Source organism: Phaethon aethereus (genome assembly GCF_964289735.1).
Source record: "Phaethon aethereus genome assembly, chromosome: 2".
NCBI lineage: Eukaryota > Metazoa > Chordata > Aves > Phaethontiformes > Phaethontidae > Phaethon > Phaethon aethereus.
This window is the reverse complement of record NC_138582.1, coordinates 106,324,187-106,346,496: the sequence shown is the minus strand read 5'-3', so window position 1 is coordinate 106,346,496 and position 22,310 is coordinate 106,324,187. Positions and strand designations below refer to the sequence as shown.

Here is a 22,310-nt window from a genome sequence, read left to right as displayed (position 1 = left end):
TTTTGCTTGAATTGACAAAGTGTGGTATAACTGCTCTTGACTTTGTTTTTTTTTGTCTAAAGCTCAACAAAATTATGTATTTTTTTGTACCGATAGATTTATTTTTGCCAATATACGCATGAGGAATGTAATGAAGTGGCGTTGTGCTGCAAGTAGCTCAGCAGATGTTGAAATCAGTTCCAGTTCCTGAAAACAACTTCTTGACAACATAGTCTTAGCATTCACAATAACCAAAACATGTGGGATTCATCTACATCATTCTTACAAATATATTCTCTGTCCCCCTCTCTTTCTCCCTTTTTGTTGTAAACCCTCAGCCTTACTTGCTTCCTTGTACTTTATGATCGTATGTGCCTGCATGCTTATAGCCAGATACATATCCTGAAGCATCCACCAGATCTTCTCGGCCAGCTTTGCCTTTTCCTTTCCCACTGGGATCAAACCTCTCTTTGTGAGAACCCGTGAATTTTGATGTATCTGTAAGGCGTGATACTGTTGGAGATGAAATGGCTTTCTATTGGAAGAAAGAAAAGAAACAAAAAAAACACATCAGAAATCAATTATTCTTAATACAAATATTTGTATATGCTACCAACATTTAAATCTTAGCTAGTGATGGAGACTATGTAAATATATACCCACTTCCAGCAAAAGGATACAAAAAAAGTTTGTTTCTTGCCATTACATACAATGACAATAATCATATTGTCAGCCAAGAACAAAATAGTGCAAGTTATGTCAAAACCTTTTGAAAGAGACTTTCAATATTCGATCCTTCTGATTAATAATCAAGTTCTAAGCACCAAAGATATGAAGTCATAGGGAACAACCATGTTCAAAATCCATTATGTCAACATCCAAGCATAAAAGTCTGGCTCCACCAACAGAGAAAAAGCAAACCAATACAGCTAGAATTCATTGCTTCAAGAGACAAATTTTTTCTAAATTCTAGGATTAATGAGAGAAGTAGCAAACTAGAAGGACTGAAAGTTATTTTCAATGTTAGCAAATTAGCAGTCTATGAAATGGCACTGAGCAAAGATTTTCCTCTATATTGCTTCCACTGAGTCATATCAGGCTACTTAAAAATCAAAGTTTTGCTGTCATGGAGACAAAGAAAATTTGACTACACAAACAGAAGAAAAGATATTTCACATAACAATATAGGAGCATGCTAACCTGTGTGCTTGGATTGGGAGCAGTCTCTTTGATCCTTAAGTTTACATTTTAAAATCAGAAGAGAAAGGGCACTAAAGGAGAAGGGAAAACACAAAAGATTTTTGCATACTAGCAGAAATGGAGCTAAGATGAACAAAGACTGATAAAACTTGGGTATCTTTTTTCTGTGTGCCACCCTGTTAGAGTGCATTTTGGAGGCAAAAGTGACATGGGCTTCACTGCAGTGAAGTAAATGCTCTGTGAGCCTTATCTGTCATCAAAAACCTCATTCCCTCTCTACCCATCCTCAGCCAAAATGAATGCTCATTAATGAGACCTAACACAGGCTTTTGAAGTAACACATAGCTCTTCCATAGGACAACATACGTCAAATATCTTTCAATGCTTAATATTACAAGATCAGAGACTTGGAAAAGATGCTTGAATCTGTACCAAGAGGAACAGGATACTTTCATTCAGTTAGACTGGGAATGAATGCTGTAACTTGTACACCATGGAAGCCACACGTCCTTCACACCATTTAAATAAAAGCTGTTTTGAGGGAATTTGTCCACATACACAACTACTTAATGAGAATCTCAGGTTGTAAACTTCTGCTTTTCTCCCTCCAATCATACCCAACATGTGATACACACAATACTGCGCTGCTCTGCAGCATTACTTTCACATGAGGCCCTGAGGGGGAAGGTGGTGTGGAGGTACAAGTTCTGTCACTAACTGAAATAAAATGACCACAGGAGCATTCATTTATCAGAACAGCATTGCTGAATGACCTTTAAGGACTTTTGCCTTGCAGTCTCAGAGTACTATTTGCAGCAAGTAGTTGTTTTTCTATATTGAAAAACAGAAATTAAGAAAATGCTTAGGAAGAAGTGTTGCTTCTGAATACATACAGTTTTCTTGTCCACATTGGTCTGCTAGCACCTGATAACCAGGAAACCTGTATTCACGATACAGCTAATTAAAAAAAATACACCCTGTGATCACTAATTGTGTTAGCAGCCTAGCTAGATGAAATTAAAATGTAATAAAAATGTATAAGCTGAGACATCAAAAGCAACAAAGTAAAAACTCCCAGCCTGGTGCCCAGATGAGAATTTCTTCTTTCTCTTTCTCAGGGTATTAGTAAATTGAACAGGTTGTACACACAGTCACACAACAGAACCAAATGATTGTCTGTCCACTGGAAATTACTCTGACAACTTGAGAAAACAGAGACACACACTTCTGTGAGAGTGCATAACCTGTTAGCTTCACCCTGGGCACAGGCACTAGGAATGCTGTGCTATTTTAAGTCTTACTTGTGAATCACTGTTTTGCTTGGTAAGTGAAAGGAAACAGGGGGGCTTGTATCTTGAACAAAGATTCTGGCACAAGCCTGTAGGAATAAGCTTTTATATGGTGTAGTGTTTCCTGTTATGCAATGTTCATGAGCAAGAACCCAGCCACTGCTTGAAGACAAATTGGCAGACTGCTTGACTAAACAAAGTCTTCCACCAACCACCAATTTGAACCATGAAGCATCTATAGTAGCGGGCAGTACATGTGTCTCACCTAACTCCTATAAATAAATGAGTTTCATTTTAAAACAACCACAAGCTGTAACAGCTGCAGGAGCAGACTGTAGGACAGAATACATGGGCAAGTTTCTTATGCTTGTTTAAGTTATTACTAGATCATTCTTTCTCCAAAAGAACGTATGAAGCTTCTTACTAAAGGCATTTGCTTGACTATTAGCGCATTTCTTGTGTGTTCTTAACAAAGTTACTCAGAAAATGAAGATCCCATCTGTGACTCTCCCTATGTAAGCCAACAAGGAAAAAGCTAGGGCACGATACTTGCCAAAGTATCTTTCATCATCCCTAACACCAGAAGAAGCTACTATAGAAGGTGCAAGAAAGCTTATCATATAATCAAAGGACTAAAATTTGCCCTGTGTTTCCTTCTACAATACTACTGCTAAAAGCCACAGGATGCTACCAGTGACAAATGCTGTTTGCACTGTAAACACGGAAATACTCCAGATGCAAGACAGGGACAATATTCAGTATAAAGTTAATTAAACTTAACACATATTTACTTTGCTTGTGTTTTACTCTACTAGGAAAATAGCAACACATTTCAAACCAACAAGGTAAACAAGAGAATGGGCAACAGCTTGCCCTACAATTTATGGAGACTGAACTAAGATCCTGAAGCAAAGGACCAGTCTGTAACAACTATTGACTCTTAAAGGTCATGAAACATCTATCCAAAAACTAGTTTGTCATTGTCAATCATGAAGAACCCAGGAGACACAGTGATGTCTCAGCAGTGAGCATTCCTTGTCCTCTGTGTCTCACACACAGAGGGGACACAATGTGTGTGCCAAAATGTGACCAATTTGGCACACACATCTTCATGCTTGACTGTGAGAATGTGAATGAATGAAATCTATTAGAAAATAGATACATGTGAATGAGAATCAGCTTACTAGAGACTGTAAATAAATTTTACTTTCACCTTCTGTAGGATCTTACACTGAGTGGGGTATTTGAGTTTTGTTTGTTTGTTTCCCCCCACTAATTTCCATCGATACTTCTCCATTTGGAATTTAGCAGTCATCTATCTACAGATTTCACATTCACTACTTCCTCCTGGTGCCTCTTTCATAACACTGTTATGTCCTCTGGTGAAGACCTGTGCTAGGACTAACATGAAAACATTCTTTTATAACTCATTCTTCATCTGCTAGAGCCAAGTGTGTTCCCAGTGCAACTGCAACACAGCAAATGGTTGAAATAATAATAAAAAAATATTTCTATGGTTTAGCACCCCTTTGACATATCTAAAATAAAAAAAATCACACTTATTTTGCAGAGAACTTGGGACAATGGTTCAGATCTTTGGCTTTCATAACTATTAATTGCAAGTTGATATGTGTATGTGCAGAGGGAAAGAAACATCAACATTCTAAGTAAAGATAAATTAACACCACAGATTAAAAAAATACAATCTTTTGGTCCTGAAAAACAGTTAAACAAAACCTAAAGCCCCAGCACAATGAACATCACAAATCACAATTGAAAGATGGCAATCCCTGTTGGTTTCCTGCTGGCACAATTTCTATGAAATGGGAGGCTCACTTTGTTTCTAACAGTACAATGTTCAAGCAATTTTAATTCCTTGTGCAATATGCTCTCACTCCCTGAACTGATCCATCCATATAAAAGATCAGAGCTAATGAGATGCCACCATAAGGCTATGTAGAACACCCCATTTCTCCTTTTTCTTTTCTTTTTATGTTTCTTACAATAAATGCATATCCATTAAAAAGAAAATACTACTTCCTCTTTAAGGTTGCATGAACATTACACAGAAGGGCCAGGTGCAACCTAAGCATCCTACTAAGGTGCTTTCTTTCAAAAAAGCCTTTGTAAGCACAGAGTAGAATAAACAAGGACTTCACATCTGTCTTGGACTCCTCAACCAGAAGCAGCTAGTGGTACTCTGCGTCACAGAACCACAGAAGGGTTGAGGTTGGAAGACACCTCCAAACCCCCACCCCCTCATCTAGAGACAGTTGCCCAGGATCGTGTCCATATGGCTTTTGAGTATCTCCAAGGATGGAGACACAACAACTTCCCTGGGCAACCTGTGACAGTGCTTGGTCACTCTCACAGTGAAAAATTGTTGCCAGGTGTTCAGACAGAACGTCTCGTGTTTCAGTTAGTGCCCACTGCCTTTTGTCCTATCACTGGGCACCGCTGAAAAGAGCCTGGCTCCATCCTCTTTGCATCCTCCCTTCAGGTATTTATATACATGGATGAGATTCCTGCTTGAGCCTTCTCTTCTCCAGGGCAAACAGTCCCAGCTCTCTCAGCCTTTCCTCATAGGCTAGATGCTCCAGTCCCTTAATCATCTTCATGGCTCTTCACTGGACTCTCTCCAGTAGCTCCATATCAGTCTTCTACTGAGGAGCCCAGAGCTGAACTCAGCACTCCAGATGTTGATGACCTCACCAGTGCTGAGCAGAGGAGAGGGGAAGGAGCATTTCCTTTGGTCTGCTTGGCAATACTTTGCCTAATGCAGCCCAGGATACCAGTAGCCTTCCATGCAGCAAGGGCACGTTGCTGGCTTATGTTCAACTTGGTGTCTACCCGGACCACCAGGTCCTTTCCTGCCAAGCTGCTTTTCAAGCTGGCTGAACCCCCCGCATATACTGGTGCCTGGGATTGTTCCTCCCCAGATGTGGGACTTTGCAATTCTCCTTGCTGAACTTCCTGAGGTTTCTGTGAGCCTATTTCTCCAGCCTGTCAAGGTCCATCTGGATGACCTATCAGCCACTCCTCTCACATTTGTGCCATCAGAAAACTTGCTGAGAGTACACTCTGCCCCATTGTGCAGATCACTAATGAAGATGTTAAACAGGACTGGGCCGAGTATGTCCCCTTTGAGGTACACTATGAGTTACTGGCCTCCAGCTAGACTTTGTGCCACTGATCACCACCCTCAGGGCCCAGTCATTCAGCCAGGTTTCAATTCACCTCACTGTCTGCTCATCCAGCCCTACAGCAACAGCTTGAGGGGCTATGAGGCTCTCACTGAAGGCCAGGTAGACACTAGCCACTGCTCTCCCCTCATCTACCGGGCCAGTCATTTCACTGTAGAAGTTTATTGAATTGGTCAGGTATGACTTCCCCTTGGTGAAGCCATGCTGACTACTCCTGATGACTTTCTTGTCCTTCATATACCTAGAGATGATTTCTAGGATGAGCTGTTCCATCACCCCCAGTGTCCTACAGTGACAAGTTTATTCATAAAGATTCCTCTAAGAGCTGATGACGTATTTTTAGTGAAATGCCTTCATGAACCAAATGTGCAACCAACTTGTTTTTTATCTAAATGCTGTTTCTGTTTATGAACAACAAAACCAACTATGGAGACTAAATTGGCAGTTGAGCAATGGGCAAAAACAATTAAAATGGTAGCTGGGAGCTCATTCTTCTGTGCGACCCTCCTTGCACCCCATTACTACTTGCACATGGACATTGGGAGGCAAGTAAAAAAAAGGAGGATGTGGGGAGTTGATGATCCCTCATCAGTGAGGAAAAACGTAGGAAGAAATATAGTGAACAGCACAAAGGGCTGGATGGGGACAATTTCCATCTTAGCAAGTCAACACTCTCCCTTCTTTTTCACAATGAATCACAGACAAATGATCCTGTCTTGTCATATAACAGTTCTGCTTGTTTACTATCTAGAGTAAGTTACATAGTCTCTCTAGTTACATTTTTCTAAAGGCAATAAATTACTTGGAGCTAACCTCCTCCTTTCCTTTCTGTGAGCCCACAGCAGCCTCCATTTTCCTCCTCTTATTTGCACATATAGTTAACCACAAAGTTTGCAGAAGATGCAAAGATATCACAGAAGATGCACATAAATTTAAAATTTTTATTTTTTTTAAATATTTCTCTTTAAGAGAAAAGTTTTACTTTACAACAGAATCAAATATAATCACTGTATAAACCCATTTTGGAACACCAAATGAATCAATCAAAGGTACTTTCCAAAAATATCAAGACTTCTGTTTTTCAAGACTGACCATTCTTCCCTTCACTTAGTTATTTCCAATAACACAAGCCAGCGGCTATAATTTTAGTGTCTTTGCCTCTATCAAAAGAAGTGATCACTGACAAAAGACCTGCTGATTCACCAAGCTTGTATATTTACTGATATTTTGCTGGATTTTTGTGCTCGCCCTAATCTTAAAAAAAAATCTTTTTAAAAAGGCTGTTGCTCCTTCACTGTCAGTTTCCAGCCAAAGATGTGATCACATGACCTCCAAGTTCATGGGAACACCTCAGATGAGTCAGGAAAGGTATGTATGCCTCCCACCTCTTCCAACTGAAACTCCTCACACCAAAACCTCACTAAGACGATCAGAACAGGCCACAGTATGAGAAGCAGCTATGGCAAATAAAAAGAAATTTTATTTAGACCAGTGGATTTGCCAATTTAAAGGAATAATGCATTTTTTTTTGTTAGCAATTCAGTATTTTTCCTGCTTTGTGTCAGTGTTTACAGAGAAGTGCTGCTAAGACAGCATGGAGATTGGAGTGTGTGGCATACAAGGAGAAGATGACAGAAGGGTGTTTATTCAGATTCAAAAGAGAATAGCAAATCCTATTCTTGTCCTCAACAGAGCAGTTATATTAGAATTAGAACCAGTTCAGAAATACATAGAAAGAAAAAAAAAAAAAAAAAAGAAAAGATAAGGGACACAATTTGGAAGATGGGAAATTCCAATTAGACACATGGGAAAAAATTCTTCACCACTGTGGTTGCTCAAGCACAGAAATGGCTTACCTAAAGAGACTGGTGATTCTCTATCCCTGATCATTACCAAAACTTAAAATCATATAGTCACAGAACAATTTAAGTTGGAAGAAACCTTAGCATATGAGTCCTTATCTAGCATAAACCCTTGCTCACAGCAAGGCTCAAATGAGCTTACACAGAAACTTCTCCAGTAAAATCCTGAACACCTCCAAAGATGGAGGTTCCACAGCCTCTCTGGGCAACTTGTTCCAGTGTTTGACCACGCTCAGCATAAAAAACAAAACAATCCAAAATCTCATCCAAATTACAAATTACCCATGTTCTAACTTCTGTCTGTCTGAAACAGCCCTCGTACCAACAACAGGAAGTGAAAGCTGTGGACTTTTTTCAAACCCTGAAATCCTTAACAACAGTACTACATGCCTCCCTCCTCCTTTCTTGTGAAAGACACCTCTGCAAACTCAGGCAGATTTTGCCTTCTACCTCAAAGTAACAAGTGAATCAAAGAGCAGTTACAGAACAAGTAGAACCTTCCAATTCATCAGCTGCAAGAATTAGAGTAAGTTTCAGAAATGTACTATCAATCCTTATGAAACTAAAAGGAACTACAGTGAAAAGGAAACGAGAGCACAGAAATCAAGAACACACATCCGTCAACACTACTGCAGAAGAATACAGCAGTTTCCTGAAGAAAAATACATCCACTGAAAGCCGGGCTGTTGTACTAGCTTGACCTGTTTGCAGCAGAGAAACTGCATCAATGCAATTAAGTCAGCATTAATTTAACAGACTCAACAAGACCTCTATCTCAACTTTGGTGTCAAAGGCTTAGAAGCATCCTGTGAAACTTGTGCCACAGTCTTGAAAATAGGCCAACATCATAAGAATAAAAGATTCCCCGCACTTTCAGGACTCTTCCTTCCAGAACAAAGTTGAGGCAAAGAAGAAAGAAGACAAATCAGGGCTGCTAAAGTTGCGTTCTTCATCTTCTGTCAGCACTCATTACCATCCATCTTACAAAGCACACAGTTGAAAACACCAAGCTAAGGCCAAGAAGGCTGGAGCATTCACCTGGCACAATGCTATGGGCTGGACAACCAGATCAGGGCAGCACCACGCGGTTGTAGCTGCATTGCTTCCATTTCTGCAGCTGGCACAGCCCGTGGCAAGTTCTCGTTACCTGTGCGCCGTGCGGCTTTGCACAGAACATGGCACCATTCCCAAAAAGGATCTCCAGAACCAATACTGGGAAGTAAACACAGCAAGAAAAGTCACTGGACTTGAGGAATATCATACATTCCAAACAGACGTGAAATGCAATGCATTTTGCAACGGACTCCTGCCTCTGCTGAAACAACTTGCCTGAAGGTATTTTCCACTGCTCACCATCACTGACAAAGATTCTGGTTTAAATGAAAACAGTTCCACAGCTTAAGCAGAAACTTACTGGCTTGATGCAAAACACCGCAGTAAGGTTTTCTGGGTTGTTTTGCCTGAATTACAAATGTCCAGATAGTACAGAAACATTCCCTTCCTGTCTTAAGTACTATGTCTTTTTAGTACCCAGTGGATCAAACAAAGTATTGGAGGCAAACAGTACCCAACAAAATGGCAGACTGTGAGCATTACTCCCCACTACCTTTATTTTTTTAATTGTTTTTAAAAACGATCATCTTTTCTCACCTCACTGAGGTGAGATGCTAAACTAAATCAACAATATTAACACTCAGACGGGAGAGCTGCAAAAATTGGTGCTGGCTATTCAGGATACAATGCTGCTCTTCAAAACAACCACTAACTCAGTAACAGCCACAAAGTAGAAACACCATTTTAATTAATCAGGGTGATGCCTTTCAAAGGAGTGGTTTCCAGTAGCATCGCTTGGGTGTTTTAGCACTGCAAGTCCTAACCCTAAAACTTCTCACCAGCTAGTTGTGTGGCTAGAGAGAGAGCAAAATACATTAAGAAAGTGCCTTGCACGTGACATCACTCGCATGAACAATTTCAAATTAGTAAGTTAAAGCTGCTGGGCCCAGATCTAACTTCATCAAGACCAGACCATGCAGTGCCCAGCCTTCAGGGTCACTTTACAAGCGACCCTTTCTTTTCCTCCTCTGTAACAGTAGCCCCAGACTCCAGCTCCCAAGCATTTCAAGACTCCACACAACTACAAATCATGGGATCTGCTGGCCTGATTAACACGGCCTTCCACAAAGTTGAAAACAATGTGCCAACACTTCACTGAGGAAGAGGTTTACGTTTCTGCTGGTGGTGAAGACGGGGAATAGCGAAGATAGGGCAGACTCGGGGCGGGGGTTAAGCTGACGTGCTGGTGGATCCTTCTTCAACTTAATGTTGCAACCTGTGTTTAATGAGATTTGTTCTGAATCAGTTGAAAAATAACTTCTCTTAAACTTCTAGATAATGGGAAGAACACAAGAACTTGGCTTTCCTAAGTCAAGCCACTGGTTTTTGGTTTTTTGGGTTATTTTTTGAAATAGTGGAAGGAAGATGAAAAACTGTATCAAATGCAGCGTGCTTCCATTTAACAGCATCACATCCTAAGTGGACCACATCTTAATTCTTCCAGTACCTTTATACACACAGGCAGATTAAATGTAGCTTAATTACAACATTTATGGTATAGTAATCTTCTTTACGGGATGGGTGATTTCTAGCTCACGTCCTTATTTTAGGAGTCAAACAACGTACATACATAGACACACACACGCACTTTGTTCCTACAAAATTTCTGCTCTTAACCTGAGAACAGCAAGTTAATTTCTATTCTCTATACAGGAACATAAATAAACTTTTTTTTTTTGCCCCCTGCCACAGACATCATGTACTGTAACCAGCCCCCAACCATCTTGTGGCCCTGCGCTGCGCTTGTTCCAGCGTATCGATGGCTTTCTTGCACAGGGGAGCCCCACGCTGGGCACAGCACTCCAGGCACAGACTCACAAGCGCCAAACAGAAGGGAAGGATCCCCTCCCTGGACCTGCTGGCTACACAGCCACTCGCGCAGCCCAGGATGCGGCTACCCCTTCCGTGCTGCCACGATTCGCTCGCTGTAAGGTCTGCTGCTGACTCGCGTTCAGCTGGCTGTCCCACACAACCTCCAGAGCCGCTTCCTAGACCGTCGACCCGCCATCCAGCCCATACCTCGCCAATTTGGGGATGATGTGACTGGGGCCAAGGCCTTGCCATAATCAAGGTATGCCCCTTTGCCCACAGCGCCAGTCATTTCATCCTAGAAAGCAATAAGGTCAGTCAGGCGTGACCTGCCCTTGGCAAATCCACACTGGCTGCTCCAAATCACCTTCTGCCCACAGACACTGCTAGCAGGCTCAGGGACCTGGGAACCCCAAGGGCCAGCCCTACCACTTGAAAAGGGAGGCAGAAAAAGGCATTGACTACCTCTGCCTTTTCCACATCTCTTGCCACTAGGTCCCCTGCCACACCAAGCAGTCAGCCCACACTTTTCCTACCAGCATACTTACAGAAACCTCTCCTGTTGTCATTCACCTCCCTCGCTAGTCTCAACTCCAGCTGAACTTTGCCTTTCCTCACTCTCTTCCTTCATGCATGAGCTGTATTCCTCCCACATAGCCCCGTCCCGCTTCCACCTCCCATGTACTTCATTTTTGCGTTTGAGCTCAGTCAGAAGCTCCACGTTCATCCACGCTGGCCTGTTGCCATGCTTGCTTCACTCCCGGCACATGGAATGGACCGTTCTTGTGCTCTGAGGAAGCTGTCTTGAAGATCAACCAGCTCTCCTGGTCCCCTTTGCCCTTCAGGGCAATTTCCTGTGGGAAACTGAACAGGCCAAGATCTGCCCTTCTGAAGTCCAGGTTTGTTGTTCATCTTACTCACTCCTCTCAGGATCTTAAACTTTACAGTCACCTGGTTGCTGCAGCCAAGGCTATCTCAGCTCTTACATCTTTAACCATTTCTTCCTTTTGATTGTGAATAACAGGTCCAGAGCATCTCCTCAAATCATTGATCATCCACATGAAGAGATTTTTTTAAATCTTTTTAGAAATCTTATGGATCACTTCCAGTCATTTTAGCTTTAATGTCATCCATGAGTACCAAGGCCTGGATTGCAAATCTTTTTCAACTGCATAAAGACAGCTTTATCTAACCTCTCTTCTTGATCAGTATGGTCTGTAGTAGACGCCTACTACAACATCATCTGTGCTGGTCTGTACTCTGCTCTTTACCTTCTCTACTTGCTCGTCACCTGCGTGAAGGCAAAGCTAGATGAAGTCAAGCTAAGCCTCTACATAGATCACAATCCCTTTTACTCATTTTCCCCACTGTATTCCCTGAAATGCCTCTATCTCTCCATTGCAGCACTCCAGTTAGGAGAGCTGGCCCACCATACCTCCATAATCCCAGTGACGTCATAGCTCTGCAACTAACTTGTCATGCTTGTTCCCTATGCTTTTGTGTACTGACATTTGAGATTGGTCCTGAGTCCTGCTGCATTTACAGAAGGGTGAGAGCCTCCCTTGTCAAGCTTGTCACCTAGACATTTCTGCTCTGCCCCTTATGATCTTTCCTATTCAGGTTACAGTAACCTTCCATACCCAGTTTAACACTCTCCTCAGTAGACTAACAAGCCTAGTTTGCAAAGACAGTCTTGCTCCACTTCATTAGATCTATTCCACCCCTGCTCAGTAGGCCTCATTCCTCCGGTCACAGAGCCAAAGCCCTGTCTGCAATACAAGTCATACAGCCAGGCGTATTCCACTTCTACCCAAGATTTCCTCCTCCCTGTAAGGACTGGGAAGGCAAGACCAGAGCTCTATGCCCTTAACTTTCACTCCCAGACTTCGGTAGTCTCTGATATGCTCCAGGTTACTTCTGGAGCAGTACTGCTGGTACCCACGAGGAACAGGAGGAAGAAGTCCATGTTAGAAGGCTGGATAAATGTTGGCAGTGCATCCGCAACAATCCCAGATCCTGGCACCTACCAAAGAACAAAACTCCTGAGACATGAGATGGGGTCAGAAGATACATGCCTTGATCATCCACAAGAGGAATCTTCAGCAACTCTCTGTCCGGTACCCACTTGCTCCTGACACATGGTACAGCATTGTTGCTAGGGTATAGTGACACTCACTACGGAACGGGGAAGCGTAACAGCACGTGAGATACTCTGGATGGCAAAAGCCATGATCCCTTGGTGGTCAGGGATGCCTCCTGTGACTGTTCAGATTTTTTGCTAACACAGAGCTGATGCTAAGGCCTGATGTGTGCTGGGAGTAGTGCCATTACGTCAAAGCAAGGGCAACATGTAGGCAGGACACAATGGACAGGAAGAGATAAAGATCATTATGCAGCCATTATCACCTGCAGCTTGCTGTCTCCTGTAGCCAAAATTCTTGCATACTGATTGTCTGGCAGCCTCTCCAGAATCCACTAACTTGGAAATTGTATACACCAACCCCCCAAACTAAGAGGTATAAATACATCAGCTTTATCCGAAAGGTTTTTGAAGCTGATCCAACAGCAGACAGACTGCTAAGGCTTTCATGCTTCCTGGTGTGATACAGGGGACACTCACACCATGATGGAAGAGGAAAGGGGGAGCACCCTCACTGTGGGCTAGAGTACCATGACACATCCTCTGTGACACCCCCTCCATAGTTATTCTTATTCTGAGGACTGAGTGACTCCTGTACTTTTTAAAGTCAGTCCAGATTATGATTATTTTATTGCATGCTGATTAGTAAGAATTTGACCTGATCTACAGACAGTCCTGGTGAGTGAAAAGTAAATGCAAGTTCAGGTAACAGAAAAGCTACCCTAACTGATATCAATTCTGTGTAACGATAAACTACTCTGATTACTAAAATCCTTCTATAATAATAAAGCTCAAATTGTAACTATAAACCTGTGGCCAGTTCTCATTCTACCAAGGATCCTTAAAAGAATCTGCCTGTCCCCACAGCGTCAGGTAGTGCTGGGTGACACTATCACTCATGTTTTCCCTTTTGTGTGGACACTAAGTTCAGCCTCAGTTGACTCTGATGGGTCTTGTTGATCTTCACCAGTGCCCAGAGTGCTACACCTATTCTGAAATTGGACATCTGTACGTGGAACAGATCTGCAACTTCTTGTTGCCAGAAGTCACCAGCTTCCAGCCTTCTCCATCTTGATAATCTCTGTCCACTTGGCCTCCAGCTATTACTCCTTCCTCACCTTGTATAGCTTGGATTTTCTACAAATACCACGTCAGTCTCCTTTTCGTCTTCCCTCTTAATCTGGAACCTCAGGGCCTTGACCACAGCACATCTCCCACAAGAGTGGCCACCACTGCCCTGACCTCCAGGGAGAGGCAGGAACACTCTGCAGCACAGGACCTGGATAGAGGGATACTCCCTCTGGAGCCAAGGACTCCGACGTGCTAATAATGGCAGTCCTGGGGACTACTAATACATCTTAATGGATGTCCATGTGCTGAAGAGTATGTCCTGCAGCATGTTGAGACCACCATTTTAGAGTCTTCAAGCAGACCCACAGAGTCTTGAGCAGAATTTCTGAGACTCTTTGCAGTCCTGTTGCAACAACTGCACTATGTCCCATTTGCTGCGCTCTGTCGGCTTCATTCTGGCTTCCTTGCTCTTTCTCTAACAGGTCCCTTCTTGTGAGAATACAATCTTGCCCACATCACCCTGAGCACCCATCACCTAGCTTTTAAAGTGCTGTCGCTGCTGTACTGCCCTGACACTCACACCACACTCACAGCAAATTTGACTAGACTGGGCCCTGAGAAACCTGATCTAGCTTTGAAATTAGCCCTCTTGTGAGCAGAAGGCTGAATGAGATCATCCCAGGTCCCTTCCAATTGAAATGATTCTACATTTTTATATCAGGGACCCTGTTGAATTTACACTGAGGTTCAACTCAACTTAAGAGCCAGCAATAACCAAAGCAAGCATCTGTTCCACAGTAGGTGTAGAAATGCATTCAACATCGTCACAGCACACAACTTTTGGTACAGGAAAACAAAGAACCTCAGCCTTGCTCTTGTAGCCTTTGTGTAGCAGTGAGGGCAACTAAAAGGCCCGAGACTTCATTTAAATGTCTGACTGTAAACTGTCAAAGATACATGACCTGCACTGTATATTCTATTGCCAGATCACTACCAAATGAGCTAATAAAGCTATGGCTTAATTAACTCCTATCACTTGCCTGTTGTTTTTCTTTATGTGTGACCAAGCCAACCATACACCTTCCATTGCAGATTAGAAAACAGCTCAAAATTTCACTCAGTTTCAATGTCTGGCTGCTGAGCCTTCTCAACCACATCAACCGCAAGCAGGGATTTTTGTAATTCTACAATATTCTGAGGGAGAAGAAAAAATAAATGGAAAAAAAAAATCACAACATACACAAAAATCCTTGTTGTTTGATGTGAAAGTAAACTTTCCAACCACCCTGCTGAAGCAGTGGTTTCCCCAGGCTGCCATTCAGGACAGACATATTGCCAGCCTCCCCTAAACAAAGAGCACAAAACATAAGAAGTTAAGACACAAAAAATCTCCAAATGCTACTGAAGTATACTTATCCACAAGACTCACTTAATCATGCCTTCAACTCCCTCCCTAGTATGTTTTGATTAATGTGTCAGTAGTCACACTAAAGTTTTCTGGCTGAAACCTGAACCAAATCTACACAACCTACAGCGGAGCTATACAGACCAGGGCACACACTACATGGCATGACTGAGTTATCCTACAACAGTTTAAGAAAAGCTTCATCTAACTCTGTGTAACCATATAGAAAGCAGTCCAACTTAAAATTTCCAGGACATAGACTTCCCAAAGTAAACCAGGCATTAGAATGCTTGTATATAGATTTCATATCTGCATCCTCAGGTTGCTGGGGGGTGGAGTGGCCATGTATTTATTTATTTTAATGCCTTTTAATATCCAAGTGTTTGGGTAATTTTTACACTGGGGAACTAAAGTAGCATGATAAAACAAACATAAAATTTGGGTTTTTTTCTTCCCAAACTCACAATCTCCCTCCCTTTAAGCTCTGCCTGCTCCTCCATACTTTGCCAGCAAACAGGAGAGAATATTGTGATCCTCCCACTCTCCCATTGTTTCTTCACTACTTCTCCAACTCTGCCCAGGACTGCACATACAATAGGAGTACCAGCAAGCCTCACACTGGCTCATATTCCCCCTCCATTCTTCTCCCCCTGCTTCTGCCACATTCGTATACCTCTGCAGCACCCACACGATACTATCCTGCATCTGCAAAGCTCTCATCACCCTGTCATCCACACAGAAAGAGGCTGTTCCCTTATTAGCAACCACTGATTATTTCAGTATCTGACTGCTGAAATACAGAAAATGTAATAATGTAAGAAATACTTCCCTCAGCAAGTTTGCTGATGATACAAAACTGGGAGAAGTGGCTGACACACCAGAAGGCTGTGCCGCCATTCAATGGGATCTGGACAGGCTGGAGAGTTGGGCCGAGGGGAACCTCATGAAATTTAACAAGGACAAGTGTAGAGTTCTGCCCCTGGGGAGGAACAACCCCATGCACCAGCACAGGTTAGGGGTTGACCTGCTGGAAAGCAGCTCCATGGAGAAGGACCTTGGAGTCCTGGTAGACAATAAGCTATCCATGGGACAGCCATGTGCCCTGGTGGCCAAGAGGGCCAACGGTATCCTGGGGTGCATTAAGAAGAGTGTGACCAGCAGGTTGAGAGAGGTCATCCTCCTCCTCTACTCTGCCCTGGTGAGGCCTCACCTGGAGTATCGTGTCCAGTTCTGGGCTCCCCAGTTCAAGAGAGACAAGGAACTTATGGAGACAGTCCAATGGAGGGCTACAAGAATGATTAAGGGACTGGAACATCTCTCGTATGAGGAAAGGCTGACAGACCTGAGGCTGTTTAGTCTGGAGAAGAGAAGGCTGGGAGGGGACCTTATCAATGTCTATAAATACCTGAAGGGTGGCTGTCAGGAGGATGAAGCCAGTCTCTTTTCAGCAGTGTCCAGTGGTAGGACGAGGGGCAATGGGCATAAACGGCAGCACAGGAAGTTCCACCTCAATGTGTGGAAAAACTTCTTTAATGTGAGGGTGACAGAGCACTGGAGCAGGCTGCCCAGAGAGGTTGTGGAGTCTCCTCCTCTGGAGACCTTCAAAACCCGACTGGATGTGTTCCTGTGCAACCTGCCCTAGGTGATCCTGCCTAGTTGGACCAGATGATTTTCAAAGGTCCCTTCCAACCCCTATCATTCTGTGATTCTGTGTTTCTGTGAAAATGGAATCAGGAGTGAGGCCTAGAAGAATGTGCACAATTCAAAGGGAGAATCTCTGGATAGATGAACAAGTTATTCAAACTCATTAAAATGAGTGAAGGACAAAAAGAAAGTTTCATTATTTTAAGTCTGTATCAAAACTACCATTTGTTTCAAATGAGAGTACAAGAATAATAAAATAAAATCTTGTAAAAATCTGAAAAATTGTGCAACTCAAAAGAGATCACTCCACTTGACATTTCCCACTGTTCATCTGTGCAGAACCAATTTCTGGAAAGATTATTTACAATTAGATTTCCATTCATAGCTCTACAGCCAAAACTCAGGAGGATCACAAATTTTAAGCAGATGAACTGAATTGACAGGGCTATTCAAGTCGATAGTAAACACTCCAGTATCTCCTCAGGTACAGGGTAAAAGCCTACCTAACCTGAGTATTTAAAAGGACAACCAAACTTATGTACACTAGGCTTTATAACTTCCTTTTCATATATTAAGTCTAATGCCAATATTTAAAAAAGAAAAAAAAGAAAGAAAAGAAAAAGAAAGAACATTATATTTCTGAAAGACTTGGAACAAACAAAAAGCAAAGACCAGACCACACGATAATTATTCCCAGATTTCAAGTGTTCCGGGATTCACATGTTGTATTAAATGTATTTTAAGATGTCTTTGCTTTAGTCTTTTTGGTATTTCACACAACATCTTAGAACTGTTTAATGCGGTTCTAAATTTAATTCCCTTCTAGTCTTTTTGATTTGGATATACCATGCCAGGAACGTTTATATGTTCTAACCACACACAAGACCTCTCCTTGAATTTTTCTGACTGTGCTGCTAGGTGGTACTACAATTCCTAGCAGAAGTAATGACAGTGCTACACAAGAATACACAGTAGTGCAATACTCAGCTGCTACACAAACTTTGCTCACACTCAGCTCAACGCAATTGTTGCCTTCAGGCCCGCAGCAGCACGCTGCTTGGATTTGTGGATTGTAAAGGGAAGCAGGTGAATATAACAACACTGCAGTAGAACAAAGGACAGCTAGAACAATCTATCTATTAGATCAGTAACATACCGTTACTCCAGATATAATTGGGGCTTTTCCTTCAATTAGTTTATATATTTCTTGAACTGCGTCCTCATCACTCTTGTCTTTAAATCGCTTCTTGGAGAGTTCTTGAAGAGCTTCCTTAAACTGCTCAAAAGTGATAGTTCTGGAGGACTTTCCCCTGTCGAAACACACAGAAATTGAAAGAAATTACAAGACAGCACAACAAGCATTCCAAGAATAGCAGAATGGTTTCAGTTTACCACAGTGAGCAACAGAAAACTGCAACAGAACAGGAAGACCCATGCAGCCCATTTATGGTGTCAAACAAAACATACCCCAGGAACATCACTTTCTTTTTTATGTACATCAGTAGCACAGTGCTTTAGAAACTTCCCTTGATGAACGTACAGAAATAAAGAGGAAATGAAGGGACCTGGCCTGCTGTCAGAATGCCTGCAGCTCATCAAATCGAATCTAGCCTCATTTGGTTGATCCTGCATGCACAGAAGTCAAGAACTGAAGCATCTTAAGTGAGTTTTGTTATGTAATATTTTTTATTCCTCTTTGAATAACTAGTTATGAGATATTATTCATAGGTCACTATTCATGTATTCACAAGTAAATTAAGAATAATGCTGTTGTGTAAAGCACACTATTGAAAAGCATTTAAAAACTTGAAATTCCTCCTCTATTAAAGACTGACAAATTTTGAAGTGATGCATTTAAATTCAATGCCTCTTTTCCTTCTTAGATCATTACCTTCATAAAACATTCACAGGTTCATGGAAAACACAACATAGCAGTCTGATAAACTCCTAAAGCCCCCAGAAATTCAGAGCTGAAGACTTGCCGTTGTTTTCACTAATAGGAAGCCCACATTTCCACACTAGTAAATTACTTGCTTGGGTTTACTTTTAGTGGAGAATATTTTGCTATAGCAGTGTGTAGTGCAAAATCTGAAGAGTGGGAAATTGACACTTTACAAATATCTATTTATACAGCCGCTCCTGCAGATCTTTTACACCCATCAGACCAAAGGGTTCAATTGATAAAACTCTTACAAAGAAACTCAGCATTCACTACAGAGATGTGTTTAACAAAAAGGGGATTAATGCAAATCTGTTTTCTAGCACTTTAAAATTCTGTTTAGGCAGGAGATAATGTAGTGGAGTACACACTGTTCCTTTCTTTTCCCTAAAACAGAACTATTTTTGGTGTTCCTCATCTTAAAATTCAGGTATGAGGCTACAGCATTAGTGAGATTACTCACCATTAAAAAAGAAATATTTGTTTTATTTTCTACAAATTATATCACACACAAAACACACCTTTTCCTGCATTATTAAATTACAGATTCCTTGACCTTTAGAACAAGAATTCACATACAAAAATTTAGCCATACATTTTAAGCTAAAATTTAACAGATAGAAAAATTTTCAAAAATATGTTCTGATACTTATGCTGATGTAACCTTAATAGCAGAAGATGTTTTCAACTGCTCACAACATTATGAAATCCTCAAAGTCAAAGAAATATTTGACAGTCCATGTTGCTGGGAAACATGCTACTACATGAGTTTTGTTTGCCGCTTAAGCATTTCTTTTTATGCCATTTTAGAGAACATTTCAAGCAAATCAGAAAGAAAACTACAAAAAACAACCACACAACCCGGACCAGTTCTTTCAACAGTGACAGCTGTTTATACAGGAATAAACAATAGATACAAGGATAGAGAAAGGGTGCACTGCCAAGAGAGATCTCAGACTAGAAAAACTATGCATGGAAATCTAACATTAATTGAAGCATCACAAAGAGACACTGGGAAGAGCAGTTCATCTATCTATCTATCTATCTATCTATCTATCTATCTATCTATCTATCTATCTATCACCAGTTTATCTTTGATCTTCTCTCAGACACCTTCAGAGGTCAAGTCCCCTCAGTTGGAGGGTGACTCTACTAATGAAAGAGGAAAGTGAGATTTCTCAGTTTTAGACACCAACAGTTAAGGAAGAGATTCCTACTTCAATTAATTAAACACAAAATGACATTTTATCCCAGGCTTTTAAAACAAGGACAAATTGGTTATTCACAACAAAATTCAACAGTAACATGACCCTTTACATACCGTTCATTACTACTATCCTTTATTACCAAAAAAGCCCAACATGTAGCAAATCCCTACATCCCTCACACTCCCTATTTTAGCCAGAAATAAACTTTATCTGTTTTTTGACAAAACTTTGCTGTTTGCAACTACTTGTCTGCTTCAGGTGAAGTGTATGCTGGAGTATCTCATGGAATTAGCTAGTAAAAGAACACCACGACAGTGGAAATGAAGAATATAATCCAGTATTTCATTAATCAGAAAGACACATGGAATAAACTGCAATTAACTACTTGGAATTCATCCAAGATTCTCATTAATAGGATTAACATCCTCCTTCTGATGAAACATGTCCAATGTAATTAGCTCAAGAGGTCAGGACTTCATTTTGTTTTGCCTCTCATTTAGAAAAAGATGGCATTGGCAATCACTGCAAAGCTTCAGCATAACACCACAGCAAGGCCCTTGTTCACTACAGACTCACAGCCAAGTCTAATACACAGACTTTTCATACGCAGTTTTCTGTAGCACATAGGTTACCTGGAAGTCTCCAATCAGGACTGATACATTTTAGCTTGGATCATCAGTCATGACCATCACAATGGGAAAGGAAATGAACACTTTCAGCAAAAGCTGTTGACATTCATGTGGACTCCTTTTATCTTTTTTAACACATGTAGAATTTTTGGTTCCACATTTATCAAATAGAAGAGCGTGAGAGTTTTTTGGGTTTTGGGGTTTTTTTTTGTCTGTATTATAAGGAAAAATACATAAATAAGGGTGCCAAGAGGAACAAAGAACATCTCCTTCTGGTCTAAGACATAGCCATTCCTTCCTCTCATGTTTGGTCTTTTCCGCTGTCACACTAAAGTGGGGAAAGGAAATGAGTTTTTGTTTTCCCTCCAGCTTAAGTTGTAACCACAAATTGGATACATATATAACCAATGTCGTATTGCTGCCAGAGCCAAAAGAAAAAGAAATGTGCATCATGGCAGGTATTCTTTACCAGCAAAAATCATTAACTGGCATGACAATAAGATAGGATTGAGAATAAAGGAATTTTTGGAACTATGGCCCAAGTAAATGTTTCCTAAATAAACTTTAACTTTGAAAATTGTTATCTTTTTCTACACTCCAAAAAATCCTCTCTCCCCCTCCCATCTATTAGAATATTATCAAACCCGTTTGAAAAGTATCATCATTAACTCAAAAATTCTACAGTTGCAAGGTACGCCAAGTCTTGTGGAAAACCCTAACAACGTAACTCTTGATTAATTCACAACATGTTCCATGTTCTGGCACGTCTGGCATGCCATGTAGAGTACATGTATGCCACGTACCATAGCATCTAAATTACCAAGTAGCAATGCTACAACTCCTGTCTCTAGAGGCAACGAGCTCTGAGCAGCTGCTGTCACCATTACTCAGCAGGACAGTGTTATCCGAGCCTCTCTTCTGCCTGTGCAATCATGGGTTGAATGCAGAGGAGAAAACAGACCGAGCAAGAAGAAATGAGAGAGGCAAAGTCTCTCAACAAACCTACATAGCTCTTGATTTACACATTCTTAAGCCACAGGATCAGCTCCTTCCAGGTCCACAAAAACACCCTGCAGAGAAGGATTTGGGGGTATTGGTGAATGAAAAACTGAACATGAGCCAGCAATGTGCACTCACAGCCCAGAAAGCCAACTCTATGCTGGGCTGCTTTAAAAAGAAGCGTGGACAGCAGGTCGAGGGAAGTAATTCTGCCCCTCTGCTCTGGTGAGACCCCACGTGGAGCCCTGCGTCCAGCTCTGAAAGCCCACAGCACAGGAAAGACATGGACCTGTTGGAGAGGGTCCAGAGGAGGGCCACCAAAATGATCAGAGGGATGGAACAGCTCTCCTGTAAGGTCAGACTGAGAGAGTTGGGGTTGTTCAGCCTGCAGATGAGAAAGCTCTGGGGAGACCTTATTGCAGCCTTCCAGTACTTAAAAGGGGGCTTATAAGAAAGATGGGGACAAACTTTTTAGCAGGGCCTGTTGCGATAGGACAAGGGGTAATGGTTTTAAACTAAAAGAGGGTAGATTTAGACTAGATATCAAGAAGAAATTTTTTATGATGAGTGTGGTGAGACACTGGCACAGGTTGCCCAGAGAGGTGGTAGATGTCCCATCCCTGGAAACATTCCAGATCAGGCTGGACGGGGCTCTGAGCAACCTGCTCTAGTTGAAGATGTCCCTGTTCGTTGCAGGGGGGTTGGACTAGATGACCTTTAAAGGTTCCTTCCAACCCACATGATTCTATGAAAAATGATAATACTATGAACACTGCATGACACACAAGGTAGTCATACCCTCAGTATTTTCCACCATTTT

General features: G+C 41.7%; 1 protein-coding gene across 1 annotated transcript in view; it reads right to left on the bottom strand.

The window, feature by feature from the left end:
* Nucleotides 1-319: 319 nt before the first annotated feature.
* TPPP (tubulin polymerization promoting protein) overlaps nucleotides 320-22,310 on the bottom strand; it is a gene marked incomplete at its 3' end in the record, with an annotated part of 56,958 nt that continues 34,967 nt past the window's right edge. Inside the window, exons 2-3 of the mRNA XM_081996558.1 lie at nucleotides 17,872-18,025; nucleotides 320-514 (exon numbers count right to left, since the gene is read on the bottom strand). Coding sequence (XP_081852684.1) covers nucleotides 320-514; nucleotides 17,872-18,025 — 349 coding nt within the window. The remainder of the gene's footprint in view (nucleotides 515-17,871; nucleotides 18,026-22,310) is intronic.